This window comes from Acomys minous (assembly GCF_964271855.1).
Source record: "Acomys minous genome assembly, chromosome: 2".
Classification (NCBI taxonomy): domain Eukaryota; kingdom Metazoa; phylum Chordata; class Mammalia; order Rodentia; family Muridae; genus Acomys; species Acomys minous.
This window is the reverse complement of record NC_140484.1, coordinates 16,978,622-17,001,683: the sequence shown is the minus strand read 5'-3', so window position 1 is coordinate 17,001,683 and position 23,062 is coordinate 16,978,622. Positions and strand designations below refer to the sequence as shown.

Sequence of the window (23,062 nt, the reverse complement as noted above, 5' to 3'; positions counted from 1 at the left end):
TGTAGCTCAGCCCTGGTGCACACCTTTTATCCGAGGGCTTTCTATACACAGAATTAAATAAAGTTAAGCCTAGGTCAAGAGGCAGAGTAAGTAAATAGCTGACAAGGCGTGAACGTAAGTAAACAAAAAGAAGGGAAATTGAGTTGAGGTATTTATGACATCGTGAAGGACAAAGGGCGTTTTCCTTCTGGGGCAAGAGCTGAGCAGGAAGGTCGGCTGGGCGCTTTCTCTGCCTCTCTGACTGACCTAGCAGGTTTCCACCACACATCTGGCCCGAGTCTTTATTGGTAAAATCAAATGACTGGAATTTTGTATTTTAAAAACAATACACCACCCCCCCAAAACAAAGGGGGAAAAAGCCTTAGACTGAATCAATGACTCAAATATATGACCATAAATTGTAGAAGTACTAGAAGAAAATGAGGCTCTCTTTGTCTCCCCTGGGCAAGGATGAGAAAGAAGGTTCAGACTCAAGATGAAGAAAAGACACTTATGGTCAATAGAAATGCTTTTATTTATAAAATAGCTATTTAAATATAAACATCTCTAAACATGAACACTTCGTAAGGGGCCAGGACGATGGCGTAAAAGCCGTGGATGGCGCATCCACAGGCGTGTGCTGATTCACCAGGATTTTAAGGCCACACATGCAGCTGGAGGAACAGCAGCTGGAAGGTTGGTCCAAGGGAGGCTCCGATCCGGGAAAGATCTGGAGAGTCAGAGGCGCTGACACAGTCTCCGGCTCTGGGGCTGTTCCTTCACATGAGGGTTTAGTGAACACCTTCCAGTCTTGGGTGCGAGGTCTCGCTAGGCACTTTAGCATCTGTTTGGCTTTGAATGTTGCCTCTGAAGTATATGGCAGTCGGTGGTGAGAAAGAAAATTACTATTTCCAAGTCTAAGACACACATCTTGTGGGGCCAATGATCCTACCTACCTCAAGGCACGTGGATTGTCTTGAGCATATGTGGATGCAAGCAGATGACAGCAGAGCTCTCTGGTGGAAGGGAAGCATCCAGGCTTCTGCCCGGCAGAACTAATACTTTCAGTGGCTGGCGGGAGTACTGACCCTGCTGGTCTAGGAAAGTCTGTCAGTTACTGCATACAGGGAGAAAGGTTAGGAGATACCAGGGTACCACACAGAGTTGAAATGAGTATCAGGGAAGATGTAAACACTAAACAGGAAAGCGGTGAAATAAACAAGGTTAGCACTTTAAGACCTAGGAATGAGGAGCAAGTGTCAGAGAGAGAAGGTTGCTAGGCAACCACAAGTGTCTCAGACACTCTGAAGCACCAGGTTGAGTGTGATCATGACAAAGCCGTTACCACGTGCGGAGGCACAATGGAGGAGCTCTCAGAGCCCGCTCCTCTTCTTCCTGTGACTGCTGAGGCGACCACAGAGCACACAGTGTACGTGGCACAGCTTCCCACGTACAACACTGCTTTTCTGATTGGGAACCTCTCATTCCCCATAGCTGACACCAGCTTCCTGTGGTCACGGAATCGTCGGCAAGCCTTGGGGTCCACCCACTTCAAATTCTATCGAGCATCAAAGTGTACATCCCAAAGCTTATCTTGTGCTCCTTGTTATGAATAAGCAGTGTGGTGGGGCCCTGCTCAGGAACAGGCGCCCGGAGCCCACCAGAACCTTTCAGCAGACGGAAAGTGGCAGCAGAGGGTGGAAAGCAACTTGGGCTCAGGTGTACTCAGTTTTTCTGATATAATTGGATGGGACATAGCCCTTTTTCCCATTAACTTCAGCCAACCACCACTCGGTATTGCCTGTGACATCTTTAAACTCAAGGATCCTGAGTCTCTGATTGGCTGACACACTCAATTCATTTGGGTTTCGAGCCTTGAAGGTATAGACGGCAAAATAGACCTGTGTGAGGGAAAGAGAGAGGGTTAGGAACCTGCTTGCAGCAACGCTGTGAGGACAACCGTCTACGGTGTTTTTGTTTTTGTTTTTTTGGGGTTTTTTTTGGTTTTTCTAGGATATCTCTATGTAGACCAGGCTGTCCTCAAACTCAAGAGATCCGCCTGCCTCTGCCTCCAGAGTGCTTGGATTAAAGGCGTGCGCCACAACCTGGCTAAAAGCTGAATTTTTAATCTGATTTAACTTAAGAGTTTAAGTAGCTTATATGACTGGAGTATTCCATAATGAACAGGGCAGAGGAAAAGAAAATTGGAACTACCTCAGTATGGTGGCAAATGCTCTTATGCCAGGGCTCAGAAGGCAGAGGATGGAGGAGGCCAGCCAAGATACACAGTGAGACTCTGCTCAAAAACAAAAACCGCTCAAACATGCAGACCTTCATTTTTCACAATAGCCTTAAAGAATAGCAGGAAGCTTCGGCCATGGAAGACAGACGATCTATGGGGGACCCTTCCTATGCCCGGATTCTGTATTCCACCTAGAAATTATCTATCAGTGTAGCCCAGGCCCCCAGCTTAGCATGCCCCAAACTCTAGGCTCCATTTCAGAGCAGAAAAGCAAAGCAAAACCCCAAGCCAAATTAAAGTAATAATAAACGATTAATCTCAAAGCAAGAAAGGCAGATCTGGGCCCAGGGGTCCTGCTCAAATTATGGCACCAGCCAAGGACAATATATGCAGTAAACGTCGAACCCCCCAGATCTAGGCAATGGACAGGACATTCATTCTCCACAGCTGAGTGGAGAGTGGGGTCTGACTTTCTCACATACTCTGGTGCCTCATATTTGATCACATCCCCTGGAGGGGGAGGCCTGGTGGCACTCAGAGGAAGGATAGCAGGTTACCAAGAAGAGACTTGATACCCTATGAGCATATACAGGAGGAGGTAATCCCCCTCAGGAACAGTCATAGGGGAGGGGAATAAGGGGAAAATAGGAGGGAGGGAGGAATGGGAGGATACAAGGGATGGGATAACAATTTAGATATAATATGAATAAATTAATAAAAAAATTTAAACACACACATACACACAAGGCGATCTGTGGGATCTGTAGGTGTTTTGAGGAGGGCACAACACGGGGGTGGCAGGTGCTTGGTGGTGGGCGAAGCTGTGAGGCCTCAGGGCCAGATACACACCCAAGGGCTAGCTGCTTCAGGACAGGCTCAGCAAGTCCGTGAGGCTAGAGCTGCGTTTCCTGTCAATATGTCTGGAATACTGTCCACTCAGGGTCAGAACTGGTGTTTGCCCTGGGCTGTCAGCATAGAGAATCACTAGACAGAAGCCAGCAGGTGCCACCCTCAGTGGTGGCATGAAAGCCACAACGGGGAGTTGAGAACTGGCTTTTGGATTCCGGACTCCAGCAGGGGCAACACAACACAGCCCACATCTCCTAACTCTGCTTAGGAAATCACTGCTGCGGGCGCATCGGCAACCAAGGTTCAGCCTCTAGTCAAAGTGCGGGACCAACACACAGGACAGAAAGGTGACGCCTGGCTCGCAGGCAGGAGCCTGCCATATCAAACCAGGAAAAACTGAAACAGCACTGCATTTCATCTCTAGATTTCTAGGAACAAAAACATACCAAGGTATAAAAAAAGCCAGAATGGGTGGGTTACATAGCAGCTTCCACACTGGAAGAATTAATGGGTTTGAAGAGTTTAAAAAAAAAAAAAAAGGTTTCACCTTGGCATCTTTTAAATGCGTAGTCATAAAACAGAAGGGCCCTGGGGACGATGTGTGTGTGTGTGTGTGTGTGTGTGTGTGTGTGTTTGTGTGTGTAGGGGGGGCTTGCACATCTGCCTACACTCTGGAGCTGGACAGGAGCGGGGGATGCGTACCTGGTTGCCTTCTGTCTCTCCACTTCCAAGCCCTCTGTTTCTGTCCTCTGGAGTCTGACAGGCTCGTGTACTTCCTCTTATGGAGTCATAGCCTTGTTCATTTTGCCCTGGTACAGAGTAACCGACCGCCTGTGGATGCCTGGAGCTTCGCTGGCAGCCCCTCACGGTCAAAGCGGGTTGGCTGATGTCTCTGGCGCCCTCGGCAGCGTCCCCTGGCCTGTGCTGCCAGGCAGAGTCTGGGTCTGAGGAGCCCCTGGAAGGTCCAGTTTCTGGACTCCCCCTGTTCAAGGACGCGAGAGTTCCTTGGTCACAGTCCTTTAGCAAAGGTGCATCCTGAGGCTGCTTCGGGGAAAGTCCCGCGGTGGAGGACCCAGTAATGCTGTTGGAGTTTAAGGTTAAGGCACTGTTGCTGTTCTGCCGATGATGGACCCTGGGGGAGGAGCCGCTGTGCTCAGATTCTGTGGAGGAGTGGCTGCCCACGGAAGCGTCGGAGTGGCTGCGCCGCGGATTGTAAGGCTTCAGGAAGGAGCTGTACACAAAGCCTTTGGTGACTGCGAGAGGAAAGAAAACAGCCTCAGCCTGGAGCAAGAGGAGGGAGGGAGAGAGAGAGAGAGAGAGAGAGAGAGAGAGAGAGAGAGAGAGAGAGAGAGAGTGTGTGTGTGTGTGTGTGTGTGTGTATAGTGGGGGTCAGAGAATTTACAAAATACAGTTTAAAATCTAGGTCAACGGGAGCCACAGCTGGGAAGTTGAGAGCAGCAGCTGTTCTTCTGGAGGCCGGAGTTTGACTCCCAGCACCCACACAGGGGTCACAACCATCCAGAACTCCAGTTCTAGGGGGCCCAATGCCACCTCTGGCTTCCACAGGCACCAGGCATATGTGGTGCACAGACATACCTTCAGTCAAACTAAAAAAAAAAAAAGCCAGGCAAGAGTGACAAAATCAAGTGCTTAGTGATGCAATAGCTTGCAACATCCAAGACCAGGAGATGAGCCATATCTGTGGCTCCGTTCTAAGCCATCCTTACAGCTTTACAGCTCCACAACGCTAAAATGGTAAGGATGCCTGTGGATGATTGACAGAACAGTGAAAAATAAAATAAAAATTTTAAATCACATTTATTTAAAAACAATAACCTGTAACCTCAGCCCCTCAGAACGGCCACCTGCACTGTCCCTCCACACACCAGAACCATCTGAGGGCCAGGGAATGTGTGGCTGCTCTAAGCATTCCAGCCTAGGATAACGACTCTGGTCCAGCACACAGTCCTGTTTAGCATGTGCTTGATTCGACAAGTAACTATGACAATGACAGAGAGCTCTCGGCCACACATTCTAAACACAAAAGCGGTTCTTGTCCTACAGAAGAGAAATCTGAGGCGCACAGACCCATGGCATGTGACTCCATGAGTGAGAAGTGTCTCCCTCGTGATTTTTAATGAAACGCTAGCATTATTTTAGTCTTTTTTTTTTAAGATTTATTTATTATGTATACAGTATGCATCAGATCACATTATAGATGGTTGTGAGCCACCATGTGGTTGCTGGGAATTGAACTTAGGACCTCTGGAAGAGCAGCCATTATTTTAGTCTTACTGCATTTTTTTTTCTTTGTTTCAGTCCTAGGTCTCTGATCATGAAGGAATTCCAGCTTCCTAGATCCAAGGGGCTCTCCTGTGTCTCCTGCATGGGAGGCTGTTTTTGGACACAGTGTGAGGTATGTCATCTGGCTTTTTACATGGATTCTGGGTCTGAACTCAAACCTCAGGCTGGTCAAGCACTAGCAACCGAGGCACCTGCCCAGCCCACAAGATGCTTTTAAAGAAACCCCAAAATGATAAAAATTGGCTTATGTCCCCCAAGTATCAGAACACTTGGGTTACGGGCTTTGAAACTCATAGCTGGTTTTTGTTGTTGTTGTTTTTGGTTTTTTGTTTGTTTGTTTGTTTGTTTTGATTTGAGAAATGTCAAATACTTATCTATTTTATAACCCTCAACAGCAAAGTATATAGTGAGTCATGTTGGGAAAGGTGAGTTAGGATTACAAATTTGTTCCCGATGCTCCATTCAGGTTTTGACAAGAGGGTCTGAAAAGGCCCTGTCTTTCTCAACTTGCTGGAGTTTGGAACTGTGGGGAAAAGGATTACACTAAAGTGCCTAGTCCTCCTCCAAAAATAAAAAGAAGAAAGCTATGAACTGTCTGGCTTCAAGTCACTCTCCAACAGCCATGAAGTACCATGGTTACAGGGGAAAGCTGACAAAAGCACGGGCATTAAACTCACACAGTTTCCAGAATCAGAGGACAAGAAAAAGATGGCAACACCTTCAGGATAAATAAGTAACAGAGTCGTCTCTGGAAGAAGTCTGAAGCAGGAGACTTCAGTATCAACGTGGGCAGCACGCACTCAGGGCCCTTCTACATTACCTCCCCGTTAGTCAAAGGCGCGCATCTTTCCTCACCTCCATTGTCGATGAGCCAGCGGTTCTGACTGCCCATGGGGTCTTTCTTTTTGATCACGCCCACCAGGTCGCCTTCCAAAAGGGAGACATCCAAGTCCTGAGCAGCGTTGAAGTTCCGTCCCACCTGGAAGAGCTTCTCGGGTGGGTACCTGGCCAGCAGGGAGCTCCGCAGCTCTTCCGACTGCAGCATGTAGCTTGGCTGAAGGGACAACAGGGCCAGTAAGAGACCCACCCCGCCCTTCACCCTAGCACTGTGTTTTAATCTCAACCTGCCAGCGAAGGAGCGAGGCACCAGCCCTGAGCCACCCAGCCACAAAGGACACTTTTATAACCAAGTCAGGCTGTGTCAGGTAAAAATCGCAGTCCTTTGGGAAATGTTTTGGTGTCACTGAAGCTATGAGGCAAGCTAACACCCTTATTTTATGCAAAAATAAAAATACCAACAAAAATAAGATTAAAATGCTACTAAATAATCAAAATACTGGGGCTGGGGGAGGGTGCTGTAGCCCAGTAGTAGAGCATATTTTTAACATTCACAAAGCCTTGAGTTCAATGACTAGTACCAAAATAAAATGAAACTTAAAATGGAAAAAAAAATAATCCAAGTACCCAGTGTATTACTAAGTCTTATACATTGCTAGGTAAACTTAGATAATGAGAATTAAATTAAACAGCTGGAGATGATTCAGGGGTCAAGGGAGCTCACTGCAAGAGCAGAAGACCTGTGCACCCATGTCAGACAGCATACGACCATCTGTAACTGCAGCCCCAGAGAATTCAATGCCCTCTTTTGGATTTCACAGGCACCTACACACATAGTTTAAAACAAAAAAATCTTAAAAATGAAAAACTAAAGGCATTAACAAACCCAATGCTCCCTCATAAAGGACCGCGCATGGGTTCCATGGAGCAAATGGCTAAGACAGGAAGGCCACGGGTTCTTCTGGGTGGGAGCCCATATGACCTGGGATATCTTACCCACAAGCCACAGTGCTATTCCAGGTAAAGAAGCCATTAACAGTTTGGCCGTGCTAGCTTTCCTCACACGTGACCAGAAGGAGGCCTGACAGAATGAGTCTCTAACTGGTTTCCCTTCATTAATCATCAATGCTTTACTAAGATCCCAGACTGATTTAGGAGGTAGCTTTAGAGTCACATCAGGACTCAAGGTGGTCCCAGTCGGGTACCAGCAACCGCATCAGTGATGCTCGGGGAAACAGCCTGGGTAGGAACAGGCCTGACTGACAACCTTAGGCCTTCCATTTACTATGAAAAGTCCAAACACGCACCAGTCTCCTCACAGGCCGAGGCACAGCAGGCTCTTCATTATTAATGTCCACCTGCACGGTGCTTCTGTGCTGGGCAACGCCATGCCTCATCTCAGTTAAGCCTGGTAACGGCCCTGTGAGGCAGGGCTGGCGACTGTCAACTACTATCTGGGTTAGGGATGAGGAAGGGAAAAGACAAGGTCAGTCCTGGGAGCCACACTAGGTGTCTACTCACCATGCCCAGGAGGGGCTTCCGCGCTGACTGGCGGTCTGTGGCTTTCCTCTCGAAGGGCCTTCTGGGAGCTGGGAGGGACTCCGGGAAGAAGGTGAAGACCTGGAGCTGCTGTAGAACCCGGCTGTGCTCCTCGTGGAAGATGGCGATCAAGTTGCCTTCCCGGTCGGTGGCCCTCAGCAACTGCAGACCATAGGGAAGGAGAGGACACAGATGAAAGATGCCTGGACCTGACAGGGTCTTGAGAGCAGTGCCTCTCAGCCTTCCTAGTGCTGCGACCCTTCAATATAGCTCCTCCCGTTGTGGTGACCCCAACGGTCTTAGGCGACCCCTGTGAAAGCATCGTTCGATGCCCAGGCAAAGGAGTTGTGACCCGCAGGCTGAGAACCACCGCTTTAGAGCCACTGCACACTATGGTCAGCTGTAGGCGGCTGAATCATAGGGCAGCTGATGCAGGAAACAAGGCACCCTGTCCACTGGCTTTGAGCCCGCCCTCTAGAAACTGCTCAAGACAGAAAAAGATGTTCAAACAACCAGAGGCGTCATGGCACCATGACTGGGCAGGTCCCTGACAGGCAGGACCTAAGTGACCCTCCCATGAGTTCCAGAAAGTACGCATCATAGCCCAGAGCTGACAGGGCCCGGTAGAGGGGCGGACTCACGGACAGCAGCGGCTGCAGCTGCTCCAGTGCCTGCTGCACGAAGTCACACTGGGCTTCGGCGTAGCCGTGGATGCAGTTGGTGAAGAGGCCCTGGGCATACTGCTGGAACTTGGGCAGCTCGTCCAGCAGCTGGGCGTTCAGGGCCTCGTAGTTGTTTCGGGCTGACTGCAGCTCTTCCAGAGTCTTCTTGTCCTTGAGCTTCTCCGCCCGCTCCGTGCAGTTGTAGAAGTCTAGGAGCTTGTCGAAGCGCTTCTGCACCAGCTTGTGGGGCCCCGTGAACATGTTCAACAGCTGGTTCAAGGGATTGATGACCAGCCGCTCGGTCCTCTCCTTCTGCGGGGACAAGAGCGGCGTGCTGCAGCCAGGCACGTCTTTAATCCCAGCACTTGGGAGGCAGAGGAGGGTGGAGCTCTGAGTTCCAGGACAGCCAGGGCTGTCTCAAAAACAAAACTAGTCATGCTGCTCATCTGGTAAGCGCCTCACTTTTGTCCCCAAAGCACTTTTAAGGCTGATTTGCTCATGTCTTATACCCCTCTTTGCTCTACGGCCAAGGTGACCCTGTGTAGACCCGACGCCCCACTGTGCTTCACCCTCACACTGGACCTTTGCCAGCTAGGTCGCTCCCTCTTTAGCTTCTTTGCTGATGAATGCTACTGTACACCTCAGGTGCTGTGTGACTAGTCTGCGAGGTAACCCCAATACATGCGCTGTCTACAAAGCTTGATTTTTTTTTTTATGTATAAGTTTATTTAAGTTATTTTTTTCATCTTTTATTAAAATTTAAAAATAAAATCATTCATATTACATCTCAATTGCTATCCCATCCCATGCATCCTCCTATTCCTCCCTCCCTCCCACTTTAACCCAGTCCCCTTCCCTATGACTGTGACTGAGGGGGACCTCCTCCCCCTGAATATGATGCTAGGGTATCAAGTTTCTTCTTGGTAGTCTGCTATCCTTCCTCTGAGTGCCATCGGGCCTCCCCATCAAGGGGACATGGCCAAATATGGGGCACCAGAGTTCGTGTGAAAGTCAGTCCCCAGTCTCCACTTAACTGTGGAGAATGTTCTGTCCCTTGGCTAGATCTAGGTAGGGGTTTGATGATGACTGCATGTATTGTCCTGGGTTGGCTCCATAGATCGAGTAGAACCCCTGGGCTCAGATCCGCCCATCATAGTGTTCTTCTTGTAGGTTTCTAGGACCCTCTGGATCCATCTATTTCCTTATCTCCTATATTTCCCTCACCTTAGGATGTCCTCACCTCTATCCCACTTTACTGGTAAGTGAAGACTTTCATGAGACATGCCCCTTGGGCTAGATTTTTTAACTGCAGACTGAGTGCTTAACTCTGGGAGTGTGTCCTCTCAGTTTCTAGTCCAGTAGTTCTGAACCTTTAGGAGCTGACCCTTTCACGGGGCCGCATATCAGATATTTACATTACAATTCATAAGAATAGCAAAGCAGGGCTGGAGAGATGGCTCAGAGGTTAAGAGCACTGGCTGTTCTTCCAAAGGTCCTGAGTTCAATTCCCCAGCAACCACATCGTGGTTCACAACCATCTACAATGAGATCTGATGCTCTCTTCTGGTGTGCAGGCACACATGTGGGCAGAATATGTATAAATAATAATTAAATAAATCTTTAAAAAAAAAAGAATAGCAAAGCTTCAATGATGAAGTAGTAACAAAATAATGTTCTGGCTGGGGGCACCACAGCATGAGGAACTGCGCTGCAGGGTCGCAGCATCAGGAAGGGAGAGAACCAACAATTAGTCAGTACTGCATGGTGATGCCAACTCTCCAGAAGGTATTTTTCTCTTATTGCTTCTAGGAAGGCAGACATTGAGAGTATGCCACTGAACACATAAAAACATAAACAGGTACTCGGTAGTGCACGATCTGTCTGATTGGGGGGGCATTATCAGAAGTGGGGGGTAGGTGCCCTTGTGTCGTTCCTCGGGAGCCATTTACCTATTTTTGAGAAAGGTCTCTTGCTGCCCTGAAATATACCAAGTAGGCTTGAATGGCTGGCCAGTGAGCTACCTGCCCCTACCTCCCCGTGCTGAGACTACAGGTGTGCACCACCATACTGCTATTTTTTAACAAGAGTACTGAGGCCGGGGTGGTGGTGCATGCCTTTAATCCCAGCACTCAGGTAGGCAGAAGCAGGTGGATGGCTATGAGTTAGGTACCAGCCTGGGCTACACAGAGAAACCCTGTCTCAAAAAACAAAACAAAAACAAACAACCAAAAATATATAAATAAATAATAATAAAAACAACAACAACAACAACAAAAACACTAGAGATAGAATTTTAGGTCCTCAGGCCAGACATAGTGGCACACCTTTAATCTTAGCACTCATGAGGCAGTGGCAGGAGGATTTCTGTAAGTCTACATAGTGAGTTCTAGGACAATCGGGGTTTTGTAAAAGACTCTGTCCCAAAAAAGCCAAAAAGCCAAAAAGCCAAAAAAAAAAAAAAAAAAGACCTTCAGTCCTTCACTGGGCACTTCAGCAGCTGAGCCATCCCCAGCCCTCCTCAGACATCACTTAGAGAATTCCTGTTGGAGCCCCTGGAAGTTTCCAGTGTGCACACCTGCTTTAGCCTTACTCGCTACAGAGAGTGCTGGCAAACCCTAGGCACACACAATTCCTAGCAATTAAAGAACCCCCCCCCCTTGGGAAGTTCTGATGCACATGGTGAGAGACGCCCCTGGGCTCTGTGGGAGGGAAGTGCGAGCTGCCCTCTGAGAAAGGCAGGAAGCCTTGGAGAGGGGGCTGCACAAAGTCACTCACAAAGCGCGTGAAGAGCTGGTCACTGATGTAGCGATGCACCTTCTCGAACTGCTCCAGGTCATGGTGTCCCCTCTCCACGCACAGATCCCACATGCTCATGGCTGCCACCACTTTCACACATGCAGACTCCTGGAGCGCACGAGAAAGACACAGTCAAACTGCAAAGCATGTCCTGGTCCTCAGCGCCCTGTGCAGCACCCGTGCACTGATCCTGCCACGCAAACCTCCCCTTGCGAAATGCTTTCACTTTGAAACAGGTATGCCTTTCTAAATGATGTATGGGCCCAGAGAAAAGAACTGCAGCTAGAGAAACACTCATGAATTTATCAGCTTAGCACTTTCTATACCCCAGCAGGAAAATGTTGTTGTTGTTTAATAAAGATTAAAAAAAAAAAAAAAGCTGGTGGTAGTGGCACACACCTTTAATCCCAGGACTCAGGAGGCAGAGGCAAGTGGATCTCTGGGAGTTCAAGGCTAGTCTGGTCTACAGAGAGAATTCTGGTCTATAGGACAACCAGGGATACACAGAGAAACCCTGCCTGGAAAAACAAAAAACAAAACAAAACAAATAAAGAAAAACAAAAGACTAAAAAGAAAAAAGTGTGGGGCAGGGTGGTGGTGGCGCACGCCTTTAATCCTAGCACTTGGGAGGCAGAGGCAGGTGGATCTCCTTGAATTCCAGGACAGGCAGAGCTTGAGAGACAATGACAGCCCCTTATGATGAAGAAGCAGCAGCCACCCTGCAGTGCACACACACGTGGTGTTCTACTAAATCTCGAGAAGTCAGAGAGAAGAGCAATGGCCAGAGCCCGCCCAGTGCCCTGCAGTGTCCCCTGTTCCTAGAGTTCTTACGGTTCTGACAGCTCATAGCACTAAGTACCCACAAAAAGAAACTGGAAAGACCACACACTAGAAACAGTATATCTGAAAGATGTAGAAGAAAAAGAAATTACACTCAGATATAGATGTCAAGAAATAATCAAACACAGCTCTGAAATCGATAAAATAGAAACAAACAAAAATATAAAGAAACAATGAAACAGAGTTGGTTCTTTGAGAATTAACACGATTGACAAACCCTTATCCAAATTAATTAAAAGGTAGAGAGAGAAGATGTGAATTAACAAAATTAGAAATGAAAAGGGAAACATAACAACAGACACCTGAGAAATCCAAAGAACCATGAGGACAGACTTTAAAAACCTGTATCCACTAAATTAGAAAATCTAAAAAAAAAAAAAAAAAAGGGTAATTTTCTTGAAACATATCACTTATACTAAAGTTAAATCTAGATCAGATAAGCAATTTAAACACACCTATAAGCCCTAGTGAACTAGAAGCAGTCATTAAAAGTCTGAACCAAAATTAGCTCAGAGCCAGATGGTTTTAGTGCAGAATTCTACCAGACTTTCAAGGAAGAACTAATGCCAAGACTCTTCAAAGTATTCCACAAAACAGAAATGGAAGAAACATTGCCCCAATTTGTTTCATAAGGCCAGTTACTCTTGATAGCTAAACCTGATACATGAAGACCCAACAAAGAGAATTACAAACCAATTTCCCTTATGAGTATAGATGCAAAAAGTAACAATAAAATACTTGCAAATAGAATCCAAGAACACATCAAAAAGATCATGTACCATGACCAAGTAGGTTTCATGCAAGAACTGCAAGGAATGGGCAACATATATAAACTGATAAACGTAATCCACCATATAAATAAACAGAGACAAAAGCAACTAATTAGATGCAGAAAAGTCCTTTGACAAAATCCAACTTCCCTTCATGATAAAAATCGTGGAGAGGGTAGGGACACAAGAGACACCCCTCAACATAATAAAGGCAGTTTGTAGCAAGCCCACAGTCAGCAGCAACTTAAACGGAGAGAAACTCAAGCAATTCTGCTAAAATCAGGAACAAGACAGGTTACCCACTCTTTCCATACCCGTTCAATATAGTACTTGAAATCTCAGCTAGAGCGACATCAAGGGGACAGAAATTGGAAAGGAAGAAGCCAAAGTATCTTTCTATGCAGATGATATGATAGTATACATAAGTGACCATAAAAGTTCCACCAGGAAGCTGCCACAGTTGCTAAACATTTTCAGTGAAGTGGCTGGATAGGAAATTAACTCAGAAAAGTCAGTAGCCCTCCTATATACAAATGGACTGAAAAGGAGATCAAGGAAACAACACCCTGTGCAATAGCCTCGCGGTAGCTCTAACCAAGCAAGTGAAAGACTTGTATGACTAAAACCTTTAAGACATTGAAGAAATAAACTGAAGAAGATATCAGGAGATGCAAAGATCTCCCATGCCTGTGGATCAGTAGGATTAATATAATAAAAATGGCCAACCTACCATTCTTCAGATTCAACGCAATCCTCATCAAACTCCTAATCACATATCATGAAAGGACAAGTTTCAGGTAAAACAATCTTGAATAATCAAAGAAATGCTGGAGGGATCACCATTCCCGATTTCATGCAGTACTACCGAGTTTTAGGAATAAAAACAGCATGATACTGGCACAAAAACAGGCACGTGATCAAATGGAGTCAAACTGAAGACCCAGATGAACAGCCACACTCCTATACACACCTGATAGTTGATAAAGAAGCTAGAAATACACACTGGGGGAAAAAAGACAGCATTTCCAGGAGACGGTGCTGGTCAAATTGGATGGCCACGTGTAGAAGAATGCAAAGAGATCCATACTTATTGCCCTGGACAAAACTCAACTCCAAATGGATCACAGATTTCAACAAAAGAGCAGATACACCGAGCAGAAGAGAGTGGGGAACAGGCCAAACTCCGGCTCGGGAGACAACTTTCTGAACTGACCAACATCAGCACTGACATGAAGATTATAAATTAATAAATGGAACCTCAAAAAAAAATTGAGAAACTTCTGCACGGCAAAGGACACCATCATTACATCCAAGTGGCAGCCTATAGAATGGGAAAAGAATTTTATTAACTACACATCTGATAGAGGGCTATTATCCAAAATATAAAAAGAACTAAAAATACTGGATATCAAAAAACCACATAACACACTGGGCTTGATAGGTCATGCCTTTAATCCCAGTACTTGAAAGGCAGAGGCAGGCAAATATCTATTAATTCGAGGACAGCCTGGTCTACAAAGAGTTCCAGGACAACCAGGGCTGCTACAAAGAGAAATCCTGTTGGAGTGGGGGATGGGGCAAAAAAGCAAACAGCTGGGTGCAGTGGTATGCGCCTATAATCCCAGCACTGCGGGAGGCAGAGGCAGGTGCATCTCTGTGAGTCCAGGATAGCCAAGGCTATACAGAGAAACCCTGTTTTGAAAAACTAACCAACCAAACAACAAATAACCCAATTTAAAAACAAGGTAGAGACTAAACAAAGAATTCTCAAGAGGAAACTCAAATGGCTGAGAAGCACTTGAATTGCTCAACGTCCTCAGCCATTGGGAAATGCAACCCAAAACCTCTTTGAGACGTCATCTTACACTAGTCAGAATGGCCAAGACCAATAAAACAAATGACAGCTCATACTGGTGAGGATGTGGAGCAAGGGAAACACTCAGCCATTGCTGATGAGAGTGCAAACTCATAAAGTCATTATGAAAATCAGAGTGGCAGCTCATCAGAAAGATGAGAGCAGATCCAGGCTAACCACTCTGGGGCATATACACAAAGGACGTTTCATCTTACTGGAGACACTAGCTCCACCATGTTCATTGCTGCTCTATTCCTAACAGAAACTGGAAATAACCTAGATGCCAACCAATGGAGGAATGGATAGAGAAAATGTGGAACATTTACACAATGGACGATTACTCCGCTATTAAAAAAAAATGAAATCATGAAATTCTGAGGTAAATGGATGGAACTAGAAAAAAAAAATCATCCTAGGCTGGGCATGGTGGCACACACCTTTAATCCCAGCACTCAAGAGGCAGAGGCAGAGGCAGGCGGATCTCTGTAAGTTTGAGGCCAGCCTGGTCTACAAAGCAAGTCCAGGACATCCAAGGCTGTTACACAGAGAAACTGTCTCAGAAAAGAAAAACAAGAACAAAAAAATCATCCCGAGTGAAGTCATCCAGACCCAGGAACACAAATACATATTTGCTTATATGTGGATGTTAGATGTTAAGTCAGACAATCAAGCTACAATCTGTAGAACCACAGAGGTTGGGTGTAGAGTAAGGGACCGGGGGAGAGACACATCTTCCTAGGAAGGGGGAGGGGGGGAGACACATCTTCCTAGGAAGGGGGAGGGGGAGAGACACATCTTCCTAGGAAGGGGGAGGGGGAGACACATCTTCCTAGGAAAGGGAAATAAAATAGATACGGACGGTCTGGGTGGAGGGAGGCAGGGACAAGGGGACAGTCTAGAATGGGACGATCAAACAAGGAGGGAGAGGCGAGAGGGGACAAGGGAGGGAACGCAGGGAGTGACAGCTAAACCTAAAGGCCATTTGAGGGGGTCATATGGAAGCCTAATACAGTAGACACTTCCTAAACTATGTCTGTATAACGAAGACAATCTGAATGAAACCACCACGCGATGGGCAAACCAGAGCTCCAACTGGACATCTCCCATGGCCAAATGAAGCTTCCATTGGGAATGGGTTACATTGATTGTGCTGTTGGTCAAGGGGTCCCGTGGGAACCCCCAAACAATCCCGGCTGTTGAAAAGGCTCTCCACAAATTGATGGTGAGACCTTACTGCTGAGAAAACACCGGCATGGCTCATTGCCCATGGAGAAGCTGAGCTGGCGCCTGAGCCTTCGCCCCTGCTGGCCAGCGCACTAGCTGACACTCACCCGGATATGCTGGAGGTAGACGGACAGGTCTCGGATAAAAGACTTGATCAATCTCTCCTGCATCCGGAAGTTCTTCTCTGTCTCTTCAAATACTTCATCTTTTAGCTGGTCAAAAGGGATGTTTTTAGAGACTTTAGACTTTCTCTCACTAGACCTTATTGGCAAAAGTATCTTAAAAACATCTTTCATGCAAAAATGTAAACCTGCTGTTTCCTTGAATCACATGAAACTGAGTCTGGATGCCGCCTCAGTGACTCGCAATTCTGGAACACACGTGGACCTGCCTACTCCCAAACTGACTTTGCCCCTGTGCCCTGGCTGCACTGCTGCCCTCTCCATTCCTGGGATCGCCACATCTGCCCGCCAGGACCTTTTCCTTTGTACCCACCCAGCCAGTGGGCGCCTCCCCTCTCCCTCCATGAAGGCCCAGATGAACTCAGTTCAGAAGCACACTCTCACTAAACTCCTGTCTCAGAAGACAGCATTGAGAAACAAAGAGCCAGGCGCGGCATGCGAGTGCCCTTTGCCATGCATCTTCCCCACGTTACCATCTGTACGTGGCACCCAGGACGGAGACTTCCAGGTCTGCAACTGACAGGCTGTGGTTCAGATTGCACAATCTCCTACTTTTACGTTTTATGTGGTACAGGGACCACAAGAACTAGTATACGCTGGCCCAGCTGGCTGCCTAACCTGCTCTGTGCAGACCACAAGCAGCTGGGTAGCTGCTGCAGGGCCCTGCCTCCACTAACCAGCAAAACCCCAGAGGAGACACCAAGAAGGGTTCCATGCCAACCTATGCCGGAAGCTGCCCCGGGGACCCTGACGAGCATGCTGGGCCTGCAGGGGAGGGTGAGGGGCTCACCTGAGGAGCGAAGCCAGTGAGGTGTTTCAGGTGACTGCTGACCCGGTTGGACTTCTTGATGATGGAGTGGATGTTGAGCTTGGAGATCTTCTCCATCAGCGTGTCTTCGTCACCTTTGCGGTACTTGAGCACTAGGAGGTAAATCAAGGCCACTGGTCAATACCCCCACCCCCAACCCCGTCTCTAAGCCTGAGGTCAGTGGGCCTCACAGTCCAGAAACACAGAGGCTCTTCTAGAAATGACAGAAACTAGAATGGACCCAAGCAATAACTCGTAATCGAGCAGACAAAATGTTCGTCCCAAGAGCCGGTCTGGGCAGAGGCATGGCTCCCAGGCATGGAGAGCCTGGCAGCCAGGCGAGGGCTGGGGACATGAGGAAAGGCAGCAGAGCTGTACGGCTGGGGGTCAGGGCTGTCTGCGGGTTCCACGCTCAGGTCTGTCCCTAACCAAGGCCCAGCTTTAGAAAAGCCATTTTACCTCTTCGAGCTAAGTATTTCTGAGCCTAATGTAAGACTCGGATCTGACGGTTGCATAGACAAGGGAGGTGTTTATAGACAGTGATCTCACAATGAACTATAAGCTTTAGGCATGCTCCCAGAAAACTCTGGAGGTTGCAGCAGACGGGAATGGTGGAAGTGGCACCGAAAGGACACCCTGCCACTGTGAAAGAGGACATTACAATCAGGAGCTGAACCTAAAGGAAGGGCCCCGAGGGCAGGGAGCTCCGAAGGCCACCGTGTCACTCACTACCTGGTGACATGAAGGGAGGAAGGCAGCCAGCGGAGTTTTCCTGTAGTTACTCTAACTCCACAGAAGCGCAGGGAGGGGGCAATGTGCCCTTCTACTGACTGACCCCTGAATCCCGACTCAGCGCAATCTCCACACTGCGTCTGCTAAGTGCTTATTCAGTAAGAGAAGGGGCGGGGAAGGATGCAACAGCCCAGCTGATTGTTTGGGGGGACGAGTGGGCATCAGTTAGCTGACTGCACAGGGCTTGGGGGGGGAGATGAGGGGCGATCAGGGAGTGCGATGCTGGGCACAGGTGCTAATATGCGATGAGTCCTCCCGTCACCACTGCCCAGTCCTCCCACATACCTCCTGCAGAGGCTTTTCCCACCCCACCACTTACTGCTTCATCACCCATGCTTGTTCCAACTGTCCAGAGTGGTGCCTGCTACCATCGCCTGGCTTTCTCAAATCCCATTACTGTTTCTGGCTCCCGGCTCCACCACACCTAGCCTCTCTGTCTTGTCTAAGAAAAGCCTTCCTGAGGGAGGGCCTGGCAGCCAGGAGACCTCCTTTGAGGTAACTGCACCTTTCTCACCTAGATCCTTCCGACGCTTGTATTCGTTAATGTTAATATTGATCTCCTTGACGGCAAGGACTGCGCTGGTTAAGGGCACTTTATCCGGGTGGGATTCAGGGGTGGAATTCAGCAACTCCATTAGCAGCAGCGGGTAACGCATTACCCTCTGTACGGGTTTGATGAGGAAGGAGCCTAGGTTGATGTAATTGGTGCATCCCCTGTAAAAGTGAGCAGAAAATGACTTCAGTCAACGGCTGGTGCTAAGGTGTTTCTGGGTAACATCTGCTATCTTGCTTGGTCTTTGGCCCTGAGTTTGGGTTTTAACTGTTCAACAAAGGCAGTCCTACACTGCATACTAATGGCTGTGTGCTGAGACACGTGGCGTTAAGTGGATGTGCTGCACTGATCCCACAGAAGGTACTACATACACACAAGGAAGCAGCCACAGTGTCCCCAGGGGTATGAGCTCCGGGGACCACTGCCATACAGGTGGCTAACCATCGACTGAAAAGTTGCCACGTGGGGTGTGACTATATTGACTGGGCACCTGATAACTATTAGCCACTATTATAGGAGCTTGACAGCAACCAAAAGATACCCTTGTTGGCGCTGGAGAGATGGCTCAGAGGTTAAGAGCACCATCTATTCTTGCAAAGGTCCTGAGTTCAATTCCCAGCAACCACATGGTGGCTCACAACCGAATACTGAGATCTGGTACCCTCTTCTGGTGTGCAGGTGTACATGCAGGTGAAACACTTAAAAAAAAAAAAAAGATACCCTTGCTGTGGTGGAAGAAAATAAGCACTAAGAAAATTAGTATATGAAATTAGTATATAAAGTGGTATTTGGTGGTAAGTGCTATGAAACAATGTCAAAGTGTGTCTCTAGATTTTATCTTCTAGGGGATAGAAGAAATTCACCGAGTAAACGGTGTGTGCATCAGGCACCAAGTGGAGGGACTTACCATTCGTTGTATAGGCTCCTACACAGTGGAGGCACGAGGGACAAAAGAGAGAGAGAAGGCATCAGATGCAGCAGTGAACTTCTCACTATTCTCATAACAAAAGCCACGCAGAATAGAAGAAAACTGTGGACGCCAATGGTGGGGTACAGCACCCCTCAACCCCATTCCCTGTCTAATGAGCCACCATATTCCTGGCTGTTTCTGTGCCTAAAAATGCTGACTCAGTTTGAGACAAATATGATTTCTTCCTTGATTCACTCATTCCCTCCTTCAGACAAGGTCTCACTATGTAGCCTGGCTAGCCTGAAACTCACAGTGTAGACCACGTGGACTTGAATTCACTGCAGTCCTTCCTATCCAGTCTCCTAATGCTGGAACTAGAGCCATGTGTCACTATTCTTGGCTTGCTATATAAGTGGAAGTCACTTAAGATTTATATGACGGAGCTGGAGAAATGGCTCAGTGGTTAAGAGCACTTGCTGCTCTTCCAGAGGTCCTGAGTTCAATTCCCAGCAACCCCGTGGTGGCTCACAACCATATGTAATGGGATCTGGTGCCCTCTTGTGGCATGCAGGTGTATATGCAGATACAGTATTCATATATGTAAAAATAAATATATCTTTTAAAACATTTTTCAAGACATAATGGAGAGGAACACACTATAGCCCAGGATACATAGTAATGAATCACTCATGCATAAAATAATGTTCGCAGGCAGCTATCACAGGAAGTCCAGACACAAGCAGGGGACCATCTAAGATGCAGGGTGAGGGCATCAAAGCTCCTACTTAAGATCTGCCATGGAGTCCTGAAGATGCTTCTGGATCTTCTCATCCTTCTCGTAGATTTCCAGCAGTGAAATGGCCTCATCGTGGTTCTGGCAGTAAACCCTGTACGTTCCCTCAAGCTTGTCCCGGTGACCAAGAAACACGGGTCCTGTGAAGCACACACAAACATATGCTTAGTGGAGCACACACAAACACATGCTTAGTGGAGCACACAAACACATACTTAGTGGAGCACACACAAGCACATGCTTAGTGTCAGGGTTATTCTTAGTGTCCTAAATATATCCACGTTCACCTGCTATGGGAGACAGTGAGACCATCCATCACACTAGTAAATACTCCTGTAATAGCTTAAACTGGGAACCACTCAAGCCACAACTGAGAACTCTGTCACCCATGCACTATACTTCAGAATAGGTGTTTACCAACTCTGCCTTGATAGAGCTTCCAGCCCTTTCTGTGAAGTCTGAGAACAGCATCCGCAATAGGGTTCTCAGTGGTCACGTGGCCAGGCCACCCGATCCTCTTGCTCTCTACCCTCTAGGAATATTGACACAGGATGGAGAAGTGCCTCCACAGCAGTAGTTTCTAACTTTGTGGTAGCAGAAGGATACAAATGCAATTTACTATACTTCTTTAAACATCTGTGATAAAAGGCCTCCATCTGTAATATGGTTGTGTTTTTCCTATTTTTAAGATTTTTTTTTTTAATTTCCTGTTTAGTTGCATGTATGTATGTGAGCCATACAAATATGTGTGCCTGGTGCCCATAGATTCCAGAAGAGGGCACCAGATCCCTGGAACTGGAGCTATAAACAGCTATGAGTCATCATGTGGGTGCTGCGGGTGCTGGGAATTGAACCCAGGTCCTCTCTCTACTCCGAAGCCAACACTCCAACTCTCACGCCCACTTCCTTACAGGTAACAGAACGCAGAAATGAACTTGGCCATCGCCACATGCTCGCTGTGTGGCTGAGGCGACTAGAAGCAGCATTTATGTCTGGCTGGAACTGAAGCTAAAGGTTAATGAAGCAGTTAGTGTAATGTGAAATGAACACGTGTGTCAGTGACAAAAAAAAAAAAATCACAGGTTAGCCTTCCCCGCAGTCATACCTAAAGTGAACAGTAAATTTCAGCCAGAAATCAAACAAATAAATAAATATGTAGTCTTTGTTTTAAATCCAAATTCAGAGATTCTAAGCAATCTATTCAGAGGCCAGGTGGTCTACAGCCAGTTAGGCATAGCATTGGCCCCTAAGTACATTACTATACAATGGATTATTGATTTTATTTTATTCATGTGTGTGTGCACGTGTTCCCGTGCTGACAGAGGACAGAAGCGGCATCAGAGCCACTGGAGCTGGAGTTACAGGCAGTTGTGAACCTGGCACGGATGCCAGGAGGTGGACAGTTGCTAAGAACACAGCTCTCCAGCCCACAAGGTATCCTTCTGAGCAGCCGCCTCAACTCTCTGTCATATTAAAAGGATCCTTTCCTCTACCCATTCTCTGTGTCATTTGCTAATGGCTTCGCAACGCTTTACTTCTTCTCTTAGCCTTGTGGGCCCTTCTCGCTTCGAATGCCCCATCTCTTGCCCACTGAAGAAGACACAGGCTTGAGTTGCCTTGAAGGCTGTGTGCTGCAGGAGCTGCGCTGCTCTCCTGCTCCCAGCTACCACTCTCTGCCCCCACACACCACTGCCACTGTCTGCTGAGCCTGTTCCTAAGGCTGAACCTCTGGCAGAATCTGAGCCTTTGTTACTACTTCCCCATTAAGGCCTTCATCGTATCTAACCCTGCCACCTAACTTCTTGTCTGACTTACAAGAATGAAGGGAAGAGTTACAAACAAACGCAGCCAATACCATGAAGGTGGGGCTGTGGCTATTGTAATTCCTTAATCTCCCCAATTCAGAAAGGAGCACCTCACTCTCCTGAACGCAGACAGAAGTGGGGAGGCCCTCTGCTCAGAGATGCTACTTCTATGAGGACCCTCTTGGTCACGTGGTTATCTGAGTCCTGACTGCATCTGCCCATGCCACCACATGCTCTCACCATCCATCTTCTGAGAGGGCTGCCCCTCAAGCCCCAAACACCAGCTGGTACCTAAGACGCATCTTTGATGTAAATGGGGTTAAGTCCCTGGTGAAGCCTGTTAATGAGGCCATCTGAGGGCCCAAACATAACACATAACAGAAGAAAAATGACTGATTAATCCTCTTTAGATGTCAGTTAAATATCTCACGTTTTCCCCTAATTTCAATAAACACCTGCAGGTGCTTCAAATGCACCCTGCAATCTTACACTCGATATTCCTGAGTCCACGCTGGGTCACCACGACTCCAACATGTGTTCCCTTCCCACCTCCACAAGACCAAGGTCCCCAGGCTTCGCTTTCTAACTGCTCAACTATAATAACAACAGCGCTAAGCTAGCACATAGTTGTACTCCATGGGACTGAGCTTAGACGATAAAGAGCCATTTGGATGGCAGGCCAGTGAATATGAGCCATGTGACCATGGGCAAGCTTCTTCCCACTGTCTGTTTCTCGTGGTAAAACAAGGTTAGAGTGCCTACACGCCACAGGGCTGTTGGAGGGAACCTTTGAGATCCAAGCAGGCAGCCCACGCTCTGGTTTCACCTTACAGCCTTTCCCCCATGCCTTGAGGAAGTCAGGCCCTGACTCTGCTCTGACATCTGTCGGCCTTAGGGGTCAGGTAACGTAGCCTCATGCAAGCCAGCAGCACGATGGCGCCCGTGCTCTTTCAACAGTCAGGTTAGGCGCACATGGCAACTACCACCAAGCAATGACAGAGAAACCAGATGGAGTTCTGGAAAAGGTCAGCAAATTTAAAATGCCATTCTTTTGAAACAGGGTCTCGCTCATAGCTCTGCCTAGCCTGAAACTCACTACTGTAGACCAGGCTGGCCCAAAACCTGCTTCAATCCTCCTGCCTCTGCCTCCAAGTGCTAGGACTGCAGGTACCCAACCCATGACCAGCTAAAAGGACACTGGGGCCCCTTTGCTGGTCACTGTTGACTTTAACGGGACAATTCTAACAGTGAAGGGCTTGCCTATTTCCACTAAAATAACAATATTATAGTAGGTTCCCCTCTCATGACATCTGGACAGAATA

At 47.6% G+C, this 23,062-nt stretch overlaps 1 protein-coding gene across 2 annotated transcripts in view; it reads right to left on the bottom strand.

Moving 5' to 3' along the window:
* Positions 1 to 496: 496 nt before the first annotated feature.
* The window catches only part of DNMBP (dynamin binding protein), a 97,078-nt gene continuing 74,512 nt past the window's right edge, over positions 497 to 23,062 (bottom strand). For both annotated transcript variants that reach the window (XM_084754820.1, XM_084754821.1), the window contains 11 exons: positions 19,928 to 20,075; positions 19,140 to 19,157; positions 18,194 to 18,393; positions 16,870 to 17,000; positions 16,005 to 16,109; positions 11,188 to 11,316; positions 8,392 to 8,724; positions 7,733 to 7,912; positions 6,230 to 6,428; positions 3,773 to 4,323; positions 497 to 1,880 (listed from right to left, as the gene is read on the bottom strand). In XM_084754820.1, coding sequence (XP_084610946.1) covers positions 1,695 to 1,880; positions 3,773 to 4,323; positions 6,230 to 6,428; positions 7,733 to 7,912; positions 8,392 to 8,724; positions 11,188 to 11,316; positions 16,005 to 16,109; positions 16,870 to 17,000; positions 18,194 to 18,393; positions 19,140 to 19,157; positions 19,928 to 20,075 — 2,180 coding nt within the window. In that variant the 3' untranslated portion in view covers positions 497 to 1,694. The remainder of the gene's footprint in view (positions 1,881 to 3,772; positions 4,324 to 6,229; positions 6,429 to 7,732; positions 7,913 to 8,391; positions 8,725 to 11,187; positions 11,317 to 16,004; positions 16,110 to 16,869; positions 17,001 to 18,193; positions 18,394 to 19,139; positions 19,158 to 19,927; positions 20,076 to 23,062) is intronic.